We start from the raw sequence: 25699 nt of genomic DNA, 5'->3' as shown, positions 1-25699 counted from the left end.
CTTTCAAAAATTTTTCTAAAGATTCAGGTTTTATAGAGAAATTGCTTCAGAAATCCTTCATGGACTCTTTTAAAAAATATTTCAGAAACTTCCCAAGGCGTTTTCGGCAAAATCTTGCATGGATTATAACAGAAATTTCTTCAGTGAAACTTTTAGAATTTCATCCAGAGATTCCTTCATAAGCAGGTCTTCAGAAATGTCTCCAGGAAATCCTTACAAAATCCTTCAGATTTTTTCCAGAATTTGTTTTAAGAAATCTTCCAAAAGATCAATAATAAATTCCTTTAGAAACTTATTCAAATGCTGCTCCAGATTTTTTCCCAGGATTTGTTATCACAAATTTTAAAAAAATAATTTAGAAGTTTCTTCAGACATTTCTTCTGAAGTTCTTCAAGGATTCTTTTTCTGAAATTTTACATAAAATGTTTCATAGAAAATCTGGCATAAATTGTTTCATTCTCTCGCATTTTTTTTTCAGAAATTTATTCTATATTTTTTTCTGAAATTGTTCAGAAGATATTTGCATAAATTCCTGGAAGAAATCCTTAAGGAAAGTACAAAGTGATTTTTTTTAATCCTCCTTGGATGCCTGTGATAAATCTCACAGGGATTTCTTCAGAAATGCATCCACTCAGGTTTTCAGGAAGTTTTCCAGAAGTTTTTTTCTGAAATGACAAACATATCCCTTGGATTTTTACTAGTATGTCATTGAAAAATCTTTGAAGGATTGTTTAAGAATCTCCTTCAGCAATTCTTTCAGAAAAAAATCCAGGCATTTCTTCAGATAATCTCCTAGATATTTTTTCTAAAAATCTTTCAGGGATTCATTCGAAAACTTCCAAGGACTCCTTCATATAATCCTGCAGGGAACACTTTAGAAATTTCTTCATGAATTCTTATGCGAATTGTAACAGAGATGCTTTCTTAAATCATCTGGAGATTCCTGAAAAATCGAGGGATTCTTCAAGACTTTTTTTAAATTATTCTTTGAATTCAAAAAAATGTTTATACTATATAAAATCTTCCAAGTATTCGTCTAGAAATTCCTCCACAGCTTCTTTTGAAAACTGTTCCTCAGGTTTCATAAAAAAAATCCTGCTGGAATGGATTTCTACAAAAATTTCTCCAGCGATTCTACGAGAAAATCTGAAGGAAATTTAGAAATTACTCTATGAGCTTTTTGATATATTTTCCAGAGTTTCGATCAGTAATTCTCCTGGATTTTTTTGTTTCCCCAAGGATTCCTCTAGAAACCTTCCGTAGACCTCCTACAAAGTCTCTCCATTTATTATTTCGGACTCCTTTCCGGGAATTTATTCCTGGGGCATCCATAATCCACGTGATCACTTAGTGGAGAGGGTCTGCCAAAAGACCACGAAAAACCACGGATGAGGGCGGAGGTTATTACGTTCCATGCTTAAATTTCTATCCATTTTTTGATGGCAGCCTATTTATTGCACCCATAAAAAATAGATACGCTCCATAGAAAATCAAAAAGCGCTCCATAAAGAAAGAACAAATGTTCCATGAAAATGTGCAATGTTACCCATAAATAATTGAAAACGTTCCATACTTTATAAAAAATGTACCGGTAAAACATAAAATTTTCTCATTAAAAGTGAAATTTTGCTCCAATAAATAATACTGAAATGCTCCATAATAAAATACAAATGCTCCATAGAAAAATGCAAATTCTCCATAGAAAAATAAAATTGTACCCATAGAAAATTGAATATTGCTCCATAGAAAAACTAAATTGCACCATGAAAAATTGAAATTGCACCATAGAAAATAGAAGAATTCTCCATAAGTATTATCAAACTGCACCATAGAAAATATGATTTGCTCTATGAAAAATCGAAAATTCTCCATAGATAGCATATTCTCATAATTTAATTCGACAGGGCTGAATTGCTTTACATTGCATTGCTTTAGTGGTGCAAATATTCAAAGTTATGGAGAATTTTCATGATTTTATGGAGCAAATTGTATTTTATGTGGTGCAGTTTGGTAATATTTATGGAGCATTTGTCCATTTTCTAAGGTGCAATTTAATTTTTTTATGGTGCAATTTAGTTTTTCTATGGAGCAATATTCAATTTTCTACGTGTATAATTTAAATTTTTTATGGAGCATTTGCATTTTTCTATGGAACATTTGTATTTTATTATGGAGCATTCCAGTATTATTTATTGGAGCAAAATTTCACTTTTAATGAGAAAATTTTATGTTTTACCGGTACATTTTTTATAAGGTATGGAACGTTTTCAATTGTTTATGGGTAACATTGCACATTTTCATGGAACATATATGCCTTCTCTTTGGAGCGCTTTTTGATTTTCTATGGTACATTTGCAATTTGTTATGGTTGCAATAACCTTTTGCCTTTTTTGATGCTAATGATCGTTGCTGGGTTCAAAGTTCACATTGTTCTACTGACCGGCATTTGCGTATGAAAGAAAAAAAGTAAGAAAATATCTGTAATTAAAACAGTTCACGTCTTCAACAGGTTACTCGGTATCAGTTCGGGAACTCGCAAACAGCTACACTCTTGAACTTGTGCCTCAATCGATACAATTAAAAAAAAAAACAACGGTATAGAAGTTCTTAGCATTATGACACCAGTCATTAAAACCAGTTCTAAGATAAAAATAACTTTTGATGAGGCAAAAACTTATTTCCCGTTGAAATTCGTTGGTGTAGAAAATAACACCACCAACTCTTGCAACAATGGGCAGGCGGCGGTGGGATTCCGCACATATCCGGAGCCGGAGGATCCTAGCGCCGCCGTTGTTGTTTATTTTTGGCACCGAGCTGCGCTTGGCCAAAGCCCAAGCAAACCTTGTTGCTATACAGACGACGGCTCAGAATGGCGCGGTTCAAATTTGAAGGGGACCGACTCTGTGCCTTTTGTGTGCTATTTTTTCCCCCAATTCAAACTTATCGGGTTTGACGCTCTTCAGCCATCATCGGATGGACCACCCAGCTCATTAGAAATCTTAAATTTTGTTCAATGCGATGCGGTACGGGGATAGAGCCGGATCTACGGGGGAATGATGGATTGGACATTGTGACATTGAACACTATCATTGTCATAGCTATTGTGGATTTGGAAGATTTTAATCAGTAATTTGGATACATTTCTTCAAAATGCACACCGTAAGTTTTATTGAGTACATACAAATATTTTAATAAAATAATAAAACTAGACTAGAACTGACTGATTACCTTATGTAGCAAACCAAACCTTGATATATTTTCGAAAAAAGGTGGCTTTTAAGACCACAACGAAGTCGTTTCTATCGTATAAGGTGTAACCAATCCTATTTCATTCATGTTCCTGTGATGTTACATATTCTTACATTTGTGAACCTTAGAATCAATATAAATACCCGAGAGAAAATGCTGGGTCTTCAAGGTCATTTTTATTTAACTAAGCATTTTGACATGCAGCAATCTATGGAGGAATGTCTGGAGGATGCGTGGTGGAATTCCTGGAGGAATTCTTGTAAGAATCCCTAGATGATATTCCTGAAGATATCCTGGAAGAAATCCTAGAGGAATTCCTGAAGCAAATCTTTGACAAATCCCTGGATTCATGTTGAAATTTTGGAGTAATTTCTGAAGGAATCAGTGGAAAATTTCCCGAAGAAATTTCTGGAAAAGTTTCTGGAGGAATTCCTGTGGGTATTCCTGGAGGATCAACTGGAAGAATTCCTGCAGAAATTCATGGACAAAATCCAGGAGGAATTCCTGGAGCAACTTCTGGATAAAATTCTAGAGGAATGTCTAGACTCTGGAGGATTTTTTTTTTGGAGAAAAGCCCAAAGCCTAAAATTCCTGGAGGAATTCCTGAAGGAATACCTGGGGCGAATTCCTGGATAAATACCTGGAGGAATCCTTGGAGCAACGCCTCGAAGAAGGCATTGGAGGAATGGCGGAAGGAATTCCTAAGAAACCATTGGATTCCTGGAGGAATTCTTGGAGGAATTTTTTGAGGAATACATGGATGATTTTTTGGAGAAATTTGAAGAGGAATTTCTGGAGGAATTGCTGGAGTAATTTCTTGGCAAATTTCCTTGATTAATTCCTGGGGTAGTTCCTGGAGGAACTCCTCGAATACTCACTAGATCCATTCCTGAAGAAATGCCTTGAGGAATGCCTGGAGGAATGTCTGGAGAAATGCCTGGAGGAATTCCTGGATTTATTCGTGGAGGAATTCATTGAAGAATTCCTGTAGGAATTCCTGGTGAATTCTTAAAGGCATTCATTGAGGAGTCCCTGAGAATTCCTGCATGAAATGCTGTCGGAATAGAAGGAATGTCTGGAGGAATTTCTGAAGGAATTTCATGAAGAACTTCTAAATATTTAAATCCTTGGATGAAGTACTAAAGAAATCACAGAAGGAATTCTTGAAGAAAAAATCTTGAAGAGATCACAGGAAGAGTTCTTGGAAGAACTCCTTAAGGAATCCCTGTAGCAGTTCCTGGAAGAATCCTTGGAGGAATTACAGAAGATTCCCGGGAGGAATCCCGAAAGCAATCCCAAGAGGTAGATTATTTTTCATGAAATTCCTGAAAGTATTCCAGGAAGAATTCCTTAAGGAATCCCAAGATAATTTTCTGGAGGAATGCTGAAATGCAGTTCCTGAAAGAATCCCTTAAGGAACCCCCGAGTGAATCCCTGGAGACATTCCTAAGGGAATCCTTGGGGGAATTCTTTAAAAAATCCCAGGAGAGATCTTAAAACGAATTTCTGGAAGAATTTTTGTAGGAATCACTGGAAAAATTCTGAAGAAATTTAGCATGGATTTGCGAACGAGTTTTTTAAGCAATGCTTAACATTTTTTGTTGAAAATTTTGAAGGAGCCATCGGTTATTTTTTGAATAATCTCTGGTAGGATTTTCCGAAAGAATTCCTGCAAGAAATTCATTCATAATCACTTAAAATGATTCCAGATGGAATTATTAAAGCAATCTCTAGCGAAACTGTTTGAGGAATACATTTATGGAGAAATCCCTGAAGATATCTCTGAAGGAATACCTTCAGAAATACCTTAATGGATCTCTGGTAAATTTCCTTTGGGAAAGCTGTAGGACTTCTTGAAAAAAAAAAAACATTGGAAAAATCACTCGAGAAACCTCTAATGATATCCCAGCAGAAATCCCTGGAGAAATTCTTGAAGGAATATCTGGAGGAATTCCTAGAGAAATTCGTTGAAGAGTATCTGTAAGAATTTGTGAAGGTATAGCGGGAGAAATTCTTGAAGCATTTCTTGGAACAAGTTCTGAAACAATCACTATGGGAACCCCGTGAGACATCCATGAAAGAATTCACAAAAAATAATTTACTAAAGAAGTCCCTTGAGAAACTTCTGATGAAATACTTGGAGGAATTTCTGAAGGTGATAGAACAAAAATCCAGTTTTTTTTTGCTCTTTTATTGAAGTTTGTTTGAACTGAATACTAGTGAGAATTCGTGAATTTAAAGCTGCCACACGCTTGCGATATTTGGTTCTCGAAAGCCCTTCTCTTTCCCTACCGGAACTGGTTCCAGCATTTCCGGTAATATGGCATGTTGTATTTGTATTCGATGAACAAAAAATCTCAAGGTTTAGTCATTCGTGCTTGTCATCAAATTCTATGATAAGATTAAAGGGCGAACACGATAATATTGCCACACAGAAAATGTTGTACAACTTTTGATTGCGTTCGTCAAAATAGCTAATTTTTTGACCATGAATAGTATATTATGTGTAGCTAATACCATAAAATTTTCATTAAAATCGGTTGAGTATTGGCGCATATATTGTCGATATCATAAAATGATATTTTAGAAAGTTTGTGCACCCATTTCAAAAAATTACTTAGGCTATAACTTTTTTAAATAAAAGAAAATCGGGTTAAGTACGGTTCCTTTGAATTCCACTAAGAATTTGCATCCTTTGACAGATACGTATTTCGACCTCAACTGTAAGGTCGTCTTCAGTGTCTTGTACTTGACTCGACTCAAGTCGAGTCAAGTACAAGACACTGAAGACGACCTTACAGTTGAGGTCGAAATACGTATCTGTCAAAGGATGCAAATTCTTAGTGGAATTCAAAGGAACCGTACTTAACCCGATTTTCTTTTATTTACAGATATTCCCCTAACAAGCCCAGGTTAATCATCATTATAACTTTTTTGTTACCTCATCAAAACGTTTGAAAATTTCACTCGATATTCTTAACATAGTATCAATTAAGTGGAAAAAAATTGATCGAAATCGGTTCAGTACTTTTTCCAGTAAATATCCAAAGCTCAAATCGCTTCAAGGTAAATTTTAGGTACTTTTTGACCATTTTTAGTTCCGCGTGCACTATTTTGACTGTAGAACTGGTAACACTGTCCCGATTTTTATAAAACTTTGACAGTGTAAAATTGTTGTGTTGAACTGTTTACAGCGAAAATTTCAGCCATTTTTGTTGAGTACTTTCAATGTAAGAGCAGTTTGGATTTCACTATACCAAAAACCACATCTGCTTATTGTGACATAGTGCGACATATATGGCTATAACTTTTTAATGGTATGATCAAATTGAATGAAATTTTGACAAACTACTTCTACATACATACTTTACGTACATAAAAATTTTCATTAAAATCGGTTTAGTATTTTTGGCGCCAGCGTTGAAACGGAAAAAAAGAGGTATTTTCCAAAATGTTTGTTTGCACAAGATTCTCAAGTGGCAATTTCCTTGTTTCAACGATATCTCCGCCAATACTCAACCGATTTTAATGAAAATTTTATGGTATTAGCTACACATAATATACTATTCATGGTCAAAAAATGAGCTATTTTGACGAACCCAATCAAAAGTTATACAATATTTTCTGTGTGGCAATATTATCGTGATCACCCTTTAAAGTGGTGCTTCTAAAGAAATACTGGTGGTTTTTGAGAAACAAGTTTGATAATTACGGATACAATCTTAAATTACTAGAATAATTTGTTTCTTGAGAGATTTTTTTTTCGGAAACTCTGAATTATTTATAATTTATAATAACTCCTGGAATAATTCCTGGTGAAATTCCTGGATGAATGCCTGGAAAAAATCATAGCTATAGGACAGTCCTAGAGAAGTACCTGGAGGATTGCCTGGAAAAAATCTTGGAGGAATGTTTGAAGCGATCTCTGGAGGAATCCCTGAATTCCTGTTGAAATTCTGAAAAAAAAGTCTGAAGGAATCCTTGAAATTTTTCGTAAAGAAATTCCTGGAGAAGTTCTTGGATCAATTGCTGGAGGATTTACTGGGGAAATTCTTAATTCTTCCTAACTTTTGGATGAATTACTGGATAAAAACCTGGAGGAATTCCAAATGCCTGGAAAAATACCTGGAGGAATTCCTGGAGGAATGTCTAGATGAATACCTGGAGGGATTTCTGACGGAATGCCTAAAGGAATTTCTGCAGGAATACCCGGAGGACTCACAGAGTAAATTTCTAGAAAAAACTTTGGATTTCTTGAAGAATTCCTGAAGAAATCTTTGGAGGATTTCCTGGAGAAATTGGAGGAGAATTTCCTGCAGAAATTTTGGGAGCAATTCCTGGAAGAATTACTTGGTTCAGTCCTTTGAAGAATTCCTATGGTCGTTCCTGGACGAATTCCAGGAGAAGTCCCTAGATGAATTCCTGAAGGAACGCCTGAATGCCTTGGATGTCCCCCTCAGGCATAGCCCAGGTCTCGTACCCGTAGAGAACCACCGGTCTTATCAGCATTTCGTACATGGTACATTTGATGCGAGGGTGAATCTTTTCCGACCGCAGATTCTTGTGAAGCTTTGCTGCTTCAATTTTCAGACGGATGTACAGTTGGGACAAAATAACATAAATAGTGTTATATTTTTGTCAAGACTGACAAGCCACCACGAAACAGATGTACAATTCTGCCACCATTCAAAATATTCCAAAACAGACAAACAGGCCGAATTTCCGGCTGTTGGGCGCGGCTCGTTGTATAACACCTCTCAGGGCGATATTGAACAGCAGGCTTGAGACTCCATCATTTTATCGGCAGTCCCCGGCGAGATTTATAAGAACTAGGCAGGTTGCCCGAAAACCTTACGCAGTTCCTTTACATCGTCCATCGTGTCGCTTTGATCAGTCTTATGAGCTTCTCGGAGAAGTCGTTTTCGTCCATTATTTCCCATAGTTGGAGGATTTGCCGCACGGTGAAGATCTGGTCCGTTGTCGAGCGGTCGTCGACGAAGCCGACTTGACAACTTCCCACAAACTAGTTCACTTAAGGTGAGAGACGACGAAAGTTCATCTGGGATAGCACTTTGAACGCGACATTCAGAGTTGTGATCGCTCGGAAGTTCTCGTACTCCAACTTGTCACCTTTCTTATAGATGGGGAATATGAACCCTTACACTATTCCGATATACTCAGTATACCGCGGTAGCTGTTTGGCCAAACTTTCCCGGTCCTCAACTTCCTCAGCGTGGCAAAAAGCTCGTTTAGGCTTCCTGCTGTACTGATGCAGTCATTTCTCCCGCTGTCTTGGGCCTTCACGTCTGCATATTTCGACTCACGACACGAAGCCGTTGTGGAGTTTTAGTACCGTAAAACGGGGTATCTTTGATAATGCGGGTAACTTTGATAGTGCGACAGGCATTGTATAGTTTATCTTATAACTATGATTCCTTCAACCAGTTAAGAAAAAGGCAAACGTAAATCAATTCTATACATATGAAAGTTTATCTTAGACGTATTTCCATTAAAACCTAGTTTATATACAACTTTTTGGGCAAAAATAAAAATTGTTAATATTTTTATCATTTATCAACCCTTTCAAAAAATCTGCTTTCGGACTTTGTTACAACTATTTTTTCAATGAATGGACTCTTATTCTCCATAGATTCATCATAGACGATTCCAAATCTGGCCTTGAATCTCTTAACGAAGTGTGTTTTTATGAAATGGAAGCAATTTTGTAAATTGGGACATAAATCTCCATACATTGATAAACGCCTAAAAGTATGCAATGCCCTTGTAATTTCATGTAGATAAATATGTGTTGTTCAAAATTTGTTAATAAAACATTAAAAAACTACCAAAAAAAAAAAGAAAACTCACCATGAATGATATGTAATCATATGTTGATGTACCGTTAAGCACATAGTTTTACAAAGATAATGATTATGACAGCTAAATTCATTGTGTTTTGCACTCAGTACTCCGGAAACTCATTTTTATATGCAGAATTTAGTAAAAAATCAATGTTTTGATATAAAAATTCTATCTGATGTATTCCACAAGCCTTCTCTCATCATGTTCATACTCCTAAGATTTCAATCTGAGATTATTTTTTGAGATTTGATGTGTTTTTTAGGGGATTATCAAAGTTACCCCAAAATGAAAATCTGATTCTCGCTCATATGAAAAACTAAAAGTTACCCAAAATATTTCAGATTATCGAATATTTCAATTGCAATTGATAACTGATACCCCAGTACTTGTTTTAAAAATATAAAACCCGGGGAAATACTGTTACTTGTAAAAATATTGAGAAAATTCGCTGAAAAACTATCAAAGTTACCCCATTTTACGGTACCTACTTCTCGTAGAACTTCCATGTTTCATCCAGATAGCGGTTTTTTCTCCCGAACGAGGCGGGTCTGATGTTTCCGCTTCTATTTGTATCTTTTCACGTTCTGTCGGGTCTCATACTGCAGCATTACTGCACGCGCTGCATATTTGCCCTCCGTAATCGCTTAGCACTCCTCGCCTAACCATTCGTTCCGTCGTACTCGATGATGCTCTCAGTTGCATAATTTTACTATACTCCAGTAGTCCTCTAGAGGCATCACATCGAGCTCACCCTCTCGTCTGCCTCGAGATTCTGCGCGTATGCGGTGGAACAGTTACTTAAGTCGCTCTAAGTTGTACTACGGCGGTCGCCGGTACCGTACATTGCAGATGACGGAAAGTTTTGGGTGCACATTGATTGATTTGTCTTTATTTAAGAGGTTCGTCTCTGTCCTAAAAAGGATGCACATTTGACCATCACCAGGTAGTGGTCTGAGGCGGTTCTAGCGCTACGATAGCTCCTGACGTCGATAATGTCGAAGAAGTGCTATCCGTCAATCAGAACGTGTTCGATTTGCGATATCGTCTGCAGTGGTGATCTCCAGGTGTAACGATAAGGGAGACTATGTTGGAAAAAGGTGCTTCATCGTAGTCATTATTGACGATAATGAAATCGATGAGCCGTAGGCCGTTTTCGTTGGTCACTTGTGGGCACTGAACATTCCAATTGTCAGTCTCATTTTCTTCTCTTGGTCTACCTATGCGTCTCCTTTGGTGACCGTGGACCTCCAGTAGATCGTCGAGTATGTGGGTATTCCCGATGAAGTTGAAAGATCGACAGTTCCACGAACCGACTTTCCAATCGCAAGTGCTGTTTCATCCCGTGAGTCGTTACCGTTGGCCTCGGTTCGTATTATTTCCTTGCAATTATTTTTACGGCTGACACGCAGAGCTGCATACCAACCTCCTACTTTTCGGAGGATCATACTGCCGTCGGACGCATAAATGTCACATGTTACATTTCGACAATTTTTAGGTTTTTATGTCAAAAGTCATATTTTGATAAGTATTTTTGAAATATTTTGTCAATATCTGAATTTATACATGTTTCGATAGTTGAATTGCGTTGAAGTCAATCAAATTCGAGAATAGTCAAAGTTTATTTTATAACTTTAAATGTGTTTTTCTCGGGGTTTTCTATTGTTACATGTGACATTTATGCGTCCGAGGGCAGCATAGTGCATAGTTTAGCTTAGTTTCCTTCCCTGGTACTCGGACGTGGATCAGGCGCCCCTAACATGGGTAATGGACACTGTTGTGAGCCATTTCCTCTGGAAAACATACGATCAAGTTTGCAGGAGCCCTCTCCTTCCCTGTCAGTCTACGATTAAAGCTCCCTTTTAGGTTAGTTACCCGATCTTCCCTAAAATTGGCTAGTGATCTCAATGGGATCTGAACTACCCAAAATACACGATGCCAAAAAAAGCCATAAAAAGCAGTGGAAGTTAAGAGAAAATACGATATTTTAACGGTCTTATCTTAAGATCTGGTGGACCCAAGTTTCTTATGTTTTTGTTATTGTGTATTGAAATAAATGGAGCTTAGGTTTCGTATTAAAGTGGTTGGTAAAATTTAAGTTTCTTTGAATAGTTTTCTTTTGAATGAGACTTTTAGGCTTTTAATATCGGATGCAAATTGGCATAAGCAATACAATGACTTGCACGGGATAACCCAAAACTTTAGATCGCGAGTGTATTAAGCCAAGGTTTCTCAACGCCAAAGGTCAGCATCATGCCACATCTGCACCGGATCAAAAATAGAATCATCCATGAAACATGAAGTTTAGCCCTTGTGATGTCCTTGTGACTTCGTGCCTTGCATGCTAAGTGAAAGAGCACACTTAAAGTCACCGAAAAAAATCGTCCTCTCCGGCTTTTATGCAGCCACGGCCAACAACTTGCCGGCATGAATTAATTCATCAACGTGTATACAAGCCGTGAAATTGACGCTTTAGCTATGCCGTCATTATAACGATATAGGTACCACTACGGTGGCATACTTTCCTGACTGCAGCTTCCAGGTGCTGTCTTTGTTTGTTGGAAAGCTGGGGTACTTGGGCAGGTGCCATGTTGTGCAATGGCTTCCCGTTTAATACTTGCAGTATCTTGCAGCTAGATATGTATATTGTTTATAGGCTCAGTTTGGAGCACGTAGAAACACACAAAGGAGACTCTTGAAAGCATCGAGATGTGACTATGGTATCCCGCATAAAGATTCTAATTTGAGTTATTACCCGGATAACATCGATAAGTTCAAATCACTCAAATTGAAGCAGCCAATACAGACGTCAAATGTTGTGGATTTCATACGACATAGATTACCCTCTTACGGTTACACCTTTGAAGTAATTGTTTAACTCAATCTGTTCTAACTTATACAAGAAACAAATTGTAGAAGTAGAAGGCTTTATAAAATTTACGAAAATATTTTAGAAAATATGTATCTGGTTTTTGCTTTTCGGAACCCAAAAGTTATAATCAAAAATTCAAGATGGAAGACCAAAATGAGAAATGGCCGCTATTTATGGAATTCTTAGTTACAAAGTCATTCAATATGGGTACATCAGCACGGGACTCACTGTTCGTTTCAATAAAATAGAACAATGACGTAAATATCCCTAAACTTAAAAGTTCTTTTGCTCGGGATTCAGGATCACTATCGCTAGGACAACGTTGATGAGGATAAACTGTCCAAAACGGTTATGAAAGCAATTTATCACTTCAAGTATAGAGGAACAATGCACTCGTTATCTTCAAGGTACAAGGTTCAGGCACTCTTTATCCATAGAAACAATCTCGCCCTAACAAGACAGTATGCTCCCATCATGCCAACAATCAATACATACTCCACCAGAGTGTAAATGTGATGTGACATCGAAAGCGGAAACTTAGCCCCTCGCAGCCAATCATACCCGAACCCAAATGACCGTTAGATGAGTCTGCAGCATTCGCGACATGTCCGTACAGCTGTAAGCCATCAAAGATGATAGTGAGTTTATTCCCCGACCACATATGGGGAGGATGCACAGCACAGAAAAGCCACCAGCAAAAGAACCTGCTCTACCATCGGATCATCTACGCCCTTATTAGCGATAAGTACATCAAGAACCGCAAGCTGCGCCGATCGTACTTTGCACTGCTTTACCTGTCGTACGTGTTTATCAAGATGCTTCCAATGACGTTAGCCATCGAAACAACCAACACCGGGGCCAAACCGGTCACCGGGCTCAACGTGCGGTCCCGCACGCTGCCGGAGATGGTGGCGCCCCACCTGGAGGAGGACGACGACGACTACATGGACGAGGACTTTGACGAGTACGACATCGTCAACAACAAGTCAGGTGAGTGCGGTTGGAGTGATTAATTATATTAATTAGAAGGCGAATTATGACATTCTTGGAAAACTAAACAGGCTTATTTCATGCTAATCAATTGCGTTATGTCCAGTATGCGTCATGAACTCATGCAAATTTTCCACAATTAAGACACAATTATTTGCATACCTAAAACTTTTAAAAAAAAACTGTCAGCCATAGAAAGCTGCGAAATTTTTGGCAAAATGTGTGTAATTTCTTTTAAAAATCCTTGCAAACTGTTGTTTTTAGGAAATATAGTCTTTAAAATTTTGGATTATTTATAAGAACTACGTTCTGGTTACTGCTGCAAAATAGTGTAAGTACAGAGGAGAGATAAAATGATCGGTACAGGCTCTTTTCACTGATCAAAAAATGGTCAACTAACTAACCTTCCGTAAAGTGTTTTAAAAGTTTTCTAATTTTCACTGTTAGTTGTTCAACTAGATGTTTATTAATGGTCTAAACTTGAACAAGATTAGTCTATTCTACATAAAGTTAGAGCGATTCTTGAAAAAAAACATAACTTAAAAATGAAGCATCGTCGACGCAATGGTTATTTTGTGCAATCGTAAGCAAATGTTCTCAGCAATAAAAAAAAATACAAAATGAAAATTGTTTTCCACAAAATTTTCCATTGTTGCAAAAATTGCTTGGAAAAATCGAAGAAACTATATAGGAAGTCGAAAAAATTCTCAAAAAAAAAAATATTTTTGGAAGGGAATTACACAAGCTATATTCTAAGAAATTTTCAAGCTGTGGGTTTTCTCCGTTCCGTAAGTTATGTGCAATTTTGTAGAAATTATTCACATGTGCTGTATGAGCCCTTTGTTTAAAAAATCATAAACTTAAGGATGAAGCATCATAGACATAATGTTTTTGTGAAATCTTAAGCATATTTTCTCAGCAATAAAAAAAGTATTTTGTATAAAATGAATATTGTTTTCCACTGTTAAGGAAAATCGATTGGAAAAATTGGAAAAACTGTTTACGAATCCGGAAAAGTTCCCAAATAATAAACGTTCAAGTCGTACCCTGAACTGGGAACTCTGCAGGAGACTTGGATCATATCAGTTAGACTTTTTCTACAACTCATTAGAGGTGACTCGTGGATCAGTGTGTGATACGATTTCGTCCGGGTGCCGGTGTCGCGCGCTTTTGCTTCGGTCGTTCGATTTTTCTTTTTCCCTATTCGGAAATGAGCATTTTGTTGTGTCGCGTCTTTTGTAGCAACACTGAACGATCACCTGACGTGGGTGATCAGTTGTTTGCTTCTCATATGAAGTGAACAATAATGCGTCAGCTTGCATGTTCGGTCGTGTTATTTGCAGTTAAATATTTGACGACTAGCTTCCGCGGTTTGATTCGAAATATTAAGTGACCACCTGACGTGGGTGATCGATTGTTTGCTTTCCGAGTGAAGCGAATAATAGCGTATTAAATTAATATTTTTTCGCGTCGTTTACAGTAAATATTAAGCGACCACCTGATGCGGGTGGTCGATTGTTTGTTTTCCGCGTAAAGCAAACAATAGCGCGGCAACCAGCATGACACGAAGGTCATATTACTTATCAAAGTGAATCCAGACCCAACGATACCTTTCCTACTAACAAACACTCCTTCCTGCAGCCTTTGGTGGAGTCGCAGCGGTAAACGCGGGCCTTCACTTAACAAAGGTTGTTACTAATATTCCTTCCCTATTCCAACCTGACTGCAAGGACGTGGCCGGCGCCGTTATTGTACTGTTAAAGAGAGTCTCTGAAGCGTGCACAGTGAGAATATTGACCACTCCCAGTCAATTATTCAGTTGATTCATTGTGCAACTGTCATTGATTCGGGTCAATCACGGAATAGCAACCATAGATGTGTGCAGTCAGTCTAAGCTAAGCTAACTCATTAGAGGTGACTCGTGGCAGTAATCTGGGACCGTTATCCTTCAACTTTTCCGAAAACATTCCCGGAGTAATATCTGAAGAAACTCCCGGAGAAACTCATAGAGAAATTCCTAGGGAAATTTTCAGTGCAATTCCCGTAGGAAATCCAAGAAAAAAATCCCGAGGAATTTCTGAAAAAAAAAACAGAAGAATTCCTGGAGAAATAACCGAAGGAATTCCTGGCGGAATCCCTGGAGGAATTCCTGATGGGAGTCCAAGAGGAATTCACTGAGAAATTTCTGGACAAATTCCCGGAGGAATTTCCGTATGAATTTCCGGAGACATTCTTAAAAAAAATACCCGAAGGAATTCCTTGAGAAATTCATAGAGGAATTCCTGATTAAAATCCCGGTAGAATTCCTGGAGGAATCCCCGGAGGATTTTTTTTTCGGAGAAATTTCTGGAGGACTTCCTGAAAAAAATTCTACAAAAAGTCTTTCGGGAATTCCCAGAGAAATTCTTGGAGAAATTCCCGGTGAAATTCGCAGAGGAATTCCTGGAAAAATTCTCAGAAGAATTCCAGTAGAAGTTCCTGGGAAAATTCTCAGCGAAATTCCCGGAGGAAATCCTGGAAAAAAATCCGGAGGAATTCCTAGAAAAAATCCCAGCAGAATTCCTGGAGAAATTACCAAAGGAATTCCTGGAGGAATTCCCGAAGGTATTTAAGATGGGAGCCGTAGAGGGATTCACGGAGAAATTCCTGGACAAATTCCCGGAGACATTCCTAGAAAAATCCACAAAGGAATTCCTTGAGAAATTCCCACAGGAGTTCCTGGATAAAATCCCGGTGGAATTCCTGGAGGAGTTCCCGGAGGAATTCTTGGAAGGTTTCCTGGAGGATTTTCCGGAGAAATTTCTGGAGAATTTCCTGAAAAAAATACTCTTTTTTCAGAAATTTGGGGAATTCCCAAAGAAATTCTTGGAGAAATTCCCAGTGAAATTCCTGGAAAAATACTCGGAAAAATTTCTGGAAAAATTCTCAGGAGAATTCCTGTAGAAATTCTCAATAATATTCCCGGAAGAAATCATGAAAAAAATAATCCAGTGGAATTCCTGGAAAAATTTGCCGAAAGAATTTCTGGAGGAATTCTTGATGGGAATCATAGAGGAATTCACGGAGAAATTCGTGGACTTTCCTAGAGAAATCTCCGGAGGAATTACTTGAGAAATTCCCAGAGGAATTCCTGGATAAAATCCCGTCGGAATTCCTGGAGGAGTTGCTGGAGGAATCCCCAGAGAAATTTCTGGAGGAATCCCGAAAGGAATTCCTGGAGGGTTTCCTGGAGGATTTTCCGGAGGAATTTGTGGATGATTTCCTGAAGAAGTTTCTGCATGAAGGTTGACTTTTGGAATTTTCGGCTCTCAGACTAATAAATCGTTGATTACTCTTCTATCATCGCCAACGTTTCGGTTCGGCTATTGGACCATCTTCAGGGCCTAATTATATATTGAAATTGACACAAATTAACATCAAACATATAAAATAACATTACACAAACTCTTGCACGCCATCAGGAAGCTGAAATTGTCAAACACCCCTGGACCGGCTGGATCCCCTCTGCCGTTATAATCAAATGCGCCGTAGCTGTTTGTGATCCGTTAAGGTCGATTTTCAACAAGTCGATCTCGCAAGCTGTTTTCCTGAGTACTGGAAGAAATCCATTATGTTCCCAACTCACAAAACAGGGGATAAACGGGATATTTCAAACTACCGTGATGTGATCTCGCTTAGCGCGGGTTCGAAACTGCTGGAGATTTTGGTGACCAATGTCTTAGGTTTAAGTGTTCATGTAGACTGTGTAGTCCGATGAATTTCAGCAACAATAATAATAATAATAAATCAACAGGTCACACAAATTTTGCAAACGTTTGAACAGTCGGGTTGTAAAGGGTCACACCGTCTGGTACACTTTTGGGCCATTCGTTCCGGTTGGGTTTGGGGATTCCCTAGCTGGTGTACGGATACATACTACCTAGTATACTATCAGCCGGTAGGTACAGAATATTTCCCCTACTGATCTGCTGTTTCCAATCTGTGTTGTGTTGTGTGTGTTGCATCAGTGTATTGGTTGTTCGATCTATCTGTCCGTCCGCTTTCTCTCCGGAGATCGTTTATCGATGCGATGAGAAATCTGTAGGTAGCGCTCATGTCTGCCGTATCGGTACGATGGTTTACTGCTTGTGGAGTGGTAAGAATATGACACATTTCCAAAACAGGGAGAGTCTGTGTTTTGAAACAACAGTCGACGATTTATGATTGCCACATTTTCCACCCTGGCGCCACCTAGCGACCAAATCTCGAACCAAAGTCGCCCTTGCCAGACACTATTCTTCTACCTCATCGGGGAGGTATACGTTTTGCAAAGTATTTGATCAATTTTGATACCCCAAGACAATCCAGATTCTCCAGGATTACCCAGAATATGGATTTTCCAGAATAACTCCGGAATCATGTGGACCAGACACCAATGTCCCCGGAATCCTAAACTAGAAGAGTTTTTCGGGATGTTGTGAAAATTGCATGAAATTCCATCGAACAAACAAAAAGAAAGTTATGACCAATTTTGTGCTTTTCCGAAGTTGAAAAATGTACGTTGGCTGGATGAAGGTTAACTTCATTACAATTAAATAAAGTAATATCGGTTATCATCGGAAGCTGAAGCTTCTTCCTCTTCCTTATCACCGAGAAAACTCAATCAAAACCAACAAACAGAAAAAACTTCTTCCTCTTCGTATTCTGCTTTTTCTTTTCATTCTTCTTCTTTCTGGCACAATGTTGCTTTGCTACTGGGACAGATCTTGCTTCTCAGCTTAGTGTTCTATGAGCACTTCCACAGTTGTTAATCCAGAGCTTCCTCTGACAATGACCATTTGCATGTGCATATCGTGTGGCAGGCACGAAGAAAATCTATGCCCAAGTTAGTAGAGGAAATTTTCTTCACGAATAAAATCAGGACCGACCGGGAATCGAACCCGTGACTCTCAGAATGGTCATGCTGAATACTGTGAACAAGCATAGCACTTTTTAAAGGCTTCCAAAACATTTTCATGTTCATAAGTCTTATTTCTGATAGCTGTTCTGAAAATGTTTTAAGGCAGGCTAGGTGTAGAAGCTTTAGTCCTTAGAAGTCCTTAGCATATTCAGTTAAACTTCAATCAAGTAAAACTTGAGAGTAACATCTTATTTTTGTTTGAAAAATCTCATTTTTCACGAAAGTCAGACGATTTTGAAACAAATTACTTACTTTTAGGCATTCAATGCGGGTTGGATTATGTGGAATTATGAGGATAACTGAACTTTAATTTATTACTTTCGAATGTTGTATACCAGTTATAAGAATTAGAAAACTAATTCTGATTCACCATGATCAAGTTACTGATAAATTCAGGTAAAATAGTTTGACAAATATTTACATGATTAAGGGGCATTCATCACTTTGTCTACTTCAACTTCATGATGTTCTGGAGATATTACAAATCCCGGATACTTTTTCAAAACGACGTATGATATACGCAAATCCTATGTTGATACGTCGTTTTTGAATAAGTATCCGAGAAATGTCAATCTACGTCGTAGATCACTTCCAGTAACACTGCGAGTCTACGAATAGAACCGGGTGTAGATATCACAAAAAATAAAGGATTAATACTGACCACTATAGGGGAGACTGGGGAGACTTGATCCCTTTTTCTTAATTTACCTGAAACTTTAAGAAAAAACACAAAACTAGATCCAATTTCCGTACAAAATGACAGGTAAACATCTATTGCAAGTTAATACACAACAGAAGGCATTTAAATTATTGTTAAAGTTTTCAAAACCGTGTTTTTTAAGGAAATCTTACAATTTCAAACACTCCAAATTCATCGAAAATACAAGAAAACTCGAAAAGAAAATGATTAGGAAGACTCTGGAATTATTTTCCTTTAAATAAACCATGTGCTTAAAGAGGGATCGAGTGTCACCCATTTTTGAAAAATACATCAAAATACAAATACCATTGTATTTTGATGTATTTTTCAAAAATGGGTGACACTCGATCCCCCTTTGAGCACATGGTTTATTTAAAGGAAAATAATTCCAGAGTCTTCCTAATCATTTTCTTTTCGAGTTTTCTTGTATTTTCGATGAATTTGGAGTGTTTGAAATTGTAAGATTTCCTTAATTTTTTAAGGATATGCCGTATTTTCAAAATGATCCCCCTTTTCTTGGTTTGTACTAAAGTTATAATTATCTGACACATTTTATCGTTGAATAGACTAGAATTCCAAGTAAATAGAGGCTTCCGAATAGAATTTTATTTTTCACATGTATAATGTGTGTGTAATCCTCGAGGGATCAAGTCTCCCCATGTCACTGTTGTGAATACTAAGCTGAATTAATTGAAATATGTTAACAACAGCCTTATTTGGATAAATAAATTTGAAATTATTTTATTCAAACAATGTGCTGAGAAATTTTGACATGATTTGGTTTAATTTTCACAAAGTTATTGAGATTTTTCGGAATCGCCTAAAAGATTTCTGAAGGGCTGAAAACAAACCATCAGCTGTTAAAAAATAATGCAATGTACAATCAAAATCACTTGTAGTCAAATCATAGTCGTTTGTCCAGGAGTAGTTTTGGAAAAGTTATGCTAGAAAAATGTTTTTGATTCCGAGCAAATATGGAGGGAACAAGTCTCCCCAGGGATCAAGTCTCCTCAGTCTCCCCTACAGTCTACAGATAATGAAGTTCTTATTTGCAGGGTTTTATGAAGGGCCTTGGATATCTGTAAATTTTCTAAAAGTCACTCAGTTGCTTTCTGAAGCTCATGTGAATGATAAGGACAAAAAAAATACATAGGTCGTGCCATAACTCTTATCCAAGCGTACCGAGGATATGACTCAGACTGAACATGTTTTGGAGGCCCTTAAGAAGCTTTTCGTTGGTTCTATACTATATAACCCCCTGGTCTGGCTCGACGTAATAAACCTGGAACTGATCACTTTCAAGATGAAATAATTTCAATTTAAACTAACGGGACCTTGCAAAAAGGAAGCCATCTTCACTCAGACGTCTACCTGATTAAAACTGTCCACGATGCTCAATTTTTTGTGTTCTTTGCAAATCTTTAACTAAAAATGAAGTGAATCTCAAAATTTTATTAAAAATCATTAAATTTTGATCCTTTGTCAGCGGTTTGAATTGTTTGTAAGCCCCATAGCCTACAAGTTAATAGATAAAAATCCAAGGTCATTTCCTATAATTTTGCAATATTGCACTTTCAGTTTCTTAAACGGTTGTTCAGGTTTCGGTAATACACTATGTTTCATAACTAAAGATCCAAACAATATTATTGAATATTCGGATATGTAGAATGAATTCGATCCATGTTGTTTCCTTGTTTAATTCGTTATTAAGAGTAGACATGAGAAAAATAATAATATCGATATTACATGTGTTCTTTGAATCTGATTTATAATATAATAGAAACTCCCTTGTTTCAAAACAATAGATCCAAGCGAGAATTCATTCCAGTTAATTAAAGTTACCTAAAATATTCAACATATCAATAAGTAGTCTCTCTTTTGTTCTCAATAAGCTCAAACAGCCTATCCGGGGTACTTTTAAACGACTTTTTATGAGTAGATGCTTGGATTTTATTCTACGTTCAAAAAACGTCACAATTTAGATCTGGAGTGACTGCGTACGGCTTATTTTATTCATACAATGCTTTTAAAATCAGCCCTACATATTCTCAATTGGGTTCTGCCCAGGATAAGAAGCCGACCATTCCTTAATCCGAATGTGCTTTCAACGGAACCCTCTCCATACCATTAAGCCACCCCTGAGAAATTCCTTGAGAAGTAACGTGGTTCTTTTTGTAAATCTCTCCAGTACAAAAAAAGTCATTCGGTCGATTCTACCCGAACTTTTTTTCATCCAGAAAGATCACCTAAAGCCAATCAAATAAATATTTGAACAAATAGCAGTTGATTCTCCGCATCTTGAAGGTCATCCCCTATATCGATGGTTTCTTTAAATATCGAGATGCACAGAATGCACTGTAATTTGTTAAAGCATTTCGAGATCGAAATGATGAACCAATTTTTAATTCTCTGTAACTAGAAAACCTTTATCAAACAGATATGACTTCACCTTTCCTTCCACACTTCAGTTTGTACCTTGGAAACCAGGTACAGTAATTTGTAAAAAAAAAACAGTTTATCGACAAATGTAGAGAAAATCTAGAACAAAAACCATCGAGATTGTATAAAGAAAGGAAGATGTCAGGATAAAGTGATATCAACCTGTAGAACATCAAGATGTAGAGTCAACTGTAGTACCTTGTGTGTGTAGTACCTACTTTACTCTAATCTCGACGGATGTTATCGCAATACTTATGATGACTCAAAAGTTGAGGAGCTCGTTCCGATTTTTCACGTTGTTTGTGTGGACATTCTTTCAGGACTCGATAAATTGTCAAACGCGAGACGTCTAGTGCCAGTTCTTTCTTTATCTGGTTCAAACTTTTTAGCGAGTTGATCCCTAATAATTGTTCTCTTTGTGCGATTAGACAGCTTGTTCGTGTTTTATATGATTTTTTTCGTGCTTACACGTCGAGAAATTTTACAAACTGTTGAACTCCTGTCTTGATGCGTCAAAATCTTTCTTATTTCTTATTTCAATGTTGCATGCGGCATATTATAAGTTGAAGCTTACACGTAACAATACGTCAATCGCCGAAATAAAATTGAGCACAGAACCTGAAACAACGCGTTGATCAGGTACAACAAATGACTTACATATATTGGATCTATAGTCATGAAACAAAGGGATTTTCTTCATTTATCTGAGTCATATGCATGAATGAAATTACACGGTAGTATGTGTAAGGCACAAGGTTATCATTATGGTGTAGTGCATGAAATAATCAGTTGCACTTTGAATAAATAGCAAATAAATTTAGGATGGATCTATAGTTATGGAACAGAGTGTATTAGATCCATTAAGAGAGGGCTATCAGCGTAGGATTGGCTTCCGAAGAAGGAGGATTTCATGTTCAGACTGCCAGATAAGAACATAACTCTAAGCTGGCGGCGGTCTTTGACATCAGTCGGGCCAGAAAAAAAGAAGTAAGGTCCTGTGAATGCCTCATCAACTCATGTTTCAAAAGAATAACATTTCTAGGAACACCAAAAACAAAATAAAATCAATAAATTTTGTTTCGTTGCAGAACTGTTATGACTGGGGCATTTTTTTTCATTTCGTTTATTGGCCTTTTCGCAGCCCAAACTACACGGCCTGAAAGGTTATGAATTTTCCATCGAAATAAATTTATTTCTCACGCATTTTCGAGCGAATGCGCCCGCCAGTCATCAATCACGTCCTCTTGGGACCTATATTTACTATAGTGCTGGATGCCATCCATGGGAGGAAATTGGAGCACTCGGTCCGTACCTCCAGGGAGTAAGACGTTATCCGAGCGGATGTGTGGTGCACTTCCACACAGCACCGATGTGGATGTAGTATATTATATATTGACTAGCGCAGTCATCACACAATCATGTTCCACACTGGGTTGTGGGTCGTTTTCGATGGAAATTTTGCCATGTCATCTTGAGTTAATTATTTTCCTTATTGAATCCATGGTAGAGCATCAGGAAAAACATCTGCAAGATGCAAAACAATTCTGCCAGATCACAAAACTGGTATAATGACAATTTAAGTTTTGATTTGAATTGCAGTTTTATCGAGATAAAAACTGGACCTGATTCAGAATTGTGAACCAAGTGTTGCTAAGCACATTAACGTAAGGGATCGGGTTCGAGTGGCTGGCTGAGGAGCCTGCTGACTGACTGACTGGCTGAGTGACGGGAAAAGTGAGAGACGACAGTTTTACCGTGTTGTATCGATTTATGGGTAAACAACATCATCATCATCATCATCATTGGCAATGGTGCTGCAGTCAGAAGACGAAGGTTTACATATATTTTGATGGACAGTTGCAGTATTGTTGAAATGAAACACCTGTCGATCAAAAGATTTGAACGTTGCTATGACTTGTTTCAAAGTAATGACACTAACTTTACGTTTGGTTATGGTTGCACCTATCTTAGTACCTTGATGACTGTAACATAGCTTTACTGCGGCTTCGTGAATAGATCTCCTCTCCACCCTTGTCGGTTTTGGGTAGTGTTCCTTCAGTCTCTTCATGTGTTGGGAGTTCTTAGCTCTTCTTCCACCGCGTCTCGGCGAGTTCGATCACCGCTTGCGCTGTGTAGCCGGCCTTTGGACTCTGAAAGCGACTAAATTACAAAATCCTCGAGTTCACGCACCAACTCATCTGTATTGCCAAGGACGATAGCAGACGCAATAGCGCTCTAGCCAAAAACATCTTCACAGATTCTATGAGCAAGATTACCCGTATCGCCAATGAAACCAAAGATAACTACGCTTCCTTAGAACTTCAAGCTCAACACCTCGTCGTACATGACATTTCATAACACCAGACTAAGCATGAAGCTTTGCAGAACTCCTGAGGTAATGTGAAACCACTCCTGCTCCACCTAAACCAGTGCTGAATTCTGGAAGTACCTTACGAGAATCTTGTACGGGTACTCAGGTATACCTGGACGAAGGAGTGCTTCGGCAATAGCCGCCCAACTGGCATTATTGAATGCGTTCCAGAGTGTCTGAAAGCTCATGTATACATGAATGAGACAGTGTGCCATGCGCTGGTTTGAAATGCGTCTCAAGAAAATTTGTGAGATTTGAGATCATAGCATGCTCATCAAAAATCTTGTGTACGTACCTCAATGAGACGTCTCGTGAGACTCGTCTCATTGAGATGTTCGTCAGTTATAACGAATTGAACCGGAATTATTTTAGTGACTTAGATTAGATCTAATGAACTTGACCCTACCCCAGAAGCCTCCTCCGTCAGACACTTGTAGGAGGACCCCTTACGCGTTTTGTCCCTCTTCAGCTCGAGGATCATTTCGCCGTACGTACGAGTATAATGAATACTGCGTACGTTGGCTCCATGTTCCGTGAGATTGGCTTTGCTCCTCATCGTCATTCGAGACCTCTGAGTACTTAGACTCGTCTGTCTTGATGAGGAGGGCGTCCCCCTTGTCACGATTGGCACATAGCCTTTCAGTTCTCCTTGGCTTAGCGTCCTTGCTCTCCTGCTCCATTTCGCTCTCCCGCACTACTAGGGTCCAGAAGGTGCTCTCCTAATGACCCGCCCTAACCTGTGGCGGCTGAGGACCTGTCAATGGTTGCAACTCCCTGTTCCCTTTGATCCGGGATGGGCTGGCCCTTTCTGGCCCACCCTTCGAAGGCCTTCTCAGGTATCCTAGACACCTGGCTGGGGTCCGACTTACCAGCACCACTCCACTTTACTTTCGGGGTAATAACCTTCTGGCCTTGCCAGTGCCGCCTGATAGCTTCTCTCCAGTCGGCAGTGCATCTGTGATTGCTTGTCATAAGCAATCGCGTTCGGCACACTTTTAGGGATACCCGCAAATGCCAAGGCCTCCGTCTGGGTAGAGTTCCATACCTTCAACTTCACGGGTTCTGATGCTGCCACAGTTGCCAGGATTTTTACGAAGTCTCATGAAAGCCTGCCTGAAGTCCTTACTTATGTATGGCTTTGGCGACGCAAAGTCAATTATGGAGTCAAGCTGCAGCGCATCCACCTCCATTGCAGAGAGCGCATTTCTATTTTTATTGATGACCCTCAGCATCCATGGACCATGATGTCTTCTCCCGACATGCTAGCTGAGGAGGAAATGGTGTTTCCGACAATTACACTTCGTGCCCATCTGGCTCCTCCTGTTTGCCTAGCTAACCCATTTCTAGCGAAGCGGTTAAACTCAGCACTACCGCTACCAATTGGTTTTGCTTATTGTGTTTAAGCTCATTTTGGAAGCCCAGGAGTAGAACAAACAATGCATTAACGCATACATACATACATACATACATACATACATACATACATACATACATACATACATAAATATTTGCTCAACATCATATTTAAGACAAGACATAATCAACAACAGTACGCCACAATACTCGGGTTGTGCCTTCCGCTCTTCATCCTTGGTCGCTTTCAATGCTCCGCCCATCGTGCTCTCTGCACTGCACGTCTTCTTGTGCCAACCGGGTCTATCGCGAACACCAACATTGCAGTGTTATTGTCCGACATTCTTGCAACATGCCCTGCCCCTCGTATCCTTCCAGCTTTTGCCACCTTCTGGATGCTGGGTTCGCCGTAAAGTTCAGCGAGATCGTGGTTCATCCTTCTCCGCCACAAACCGTTCTACATCACACCGCCGAAGAACATCCCCGAACATCGAAAACTCCGAGTACTTGCAGGTCCTCCGCGAGCATGGTCCATGTCTCGTGTCCGTAGAGGACCACCGGTCTTACTAGCGTTCTGTACATGGTGTGTGGGTGAATCTTTTTAGACCGCAGCTTCTTCTGTAGCCTGTGGTAGGCCCGACTTCTTCTGATGATGCGCCTTCGAATTTCACAACTTACATTGTTGTCAGCTATCATTAAGGATCCGAGGTAGACTAACTCCTCCATAACCTCGAAGGTATCCCCGTCTATCGTAACATTACTACTTAGACGGATCCGGTTGTGTTCTGTTCCGCCTACCAGCATATACTTTGTGTTTGAGCCATTCATCACCAGTCCGACCTTTGCTGCTTTGCTTTTCAGGTGGGTGTACCGCTCTGCCACCGTTCCAAATGTTCTGGCCATAATGTCCATGGCGTCCGTAAGGCA

The 25699-nt window shown here is 38.7% G+C and overlaps 1 protein-coding gene across 9 annotated transcripts in view; it reads left to right on the top strand.

Moving 5' to 3' along the window:
* Positions 1-25699, top strand: part of LOC109419417 (uncharacterized) — a 155961-nt gene that overhangs the window by 20289 nt on the left and 109973 nt on the right. For 4 of the 9 annotated variants that reach the window (XM_029866244.2, XM_029866243.2, XM_029866242.2 and 1 more), the window contains exon 2: positions 12484-12970. In XM_029866244.2, coding sequence (XP_029722104.1) covers positions 12613-12970 — 358 coding nt within the window. In that variant the 5' untranslated portion in view covers positions 12484-12612. Of the gene's footprint in view, positions 1-12438; positions 12971-25699 lie in introns of all 9 variants that reach the window. The other 5 variants (XM_062852713.1, XM_062852712.1, XM_029866241.2 and 2 more) reach the window with 3 other exon arrangements.

The sequence above is a fragment of the Aedes albopictus genome, chromosome 2 (assembly GCF_035046485.1).
Source record: "Aedes albopictus strain Foshan chromosome 2, AalbF5, whole genome shotgun sequence".
Lineage (NCBI taxonomy): Eukaryota > Metazoa > Arthropoda > Insecta > Diptera > Culicidae > Aedes > Aedes albopictus.
The sequence above is the reverse complement of the archived record's forward strand: the minus strand, read 5'-3'. Positions and strand labels throughout refer to the sequence as shown.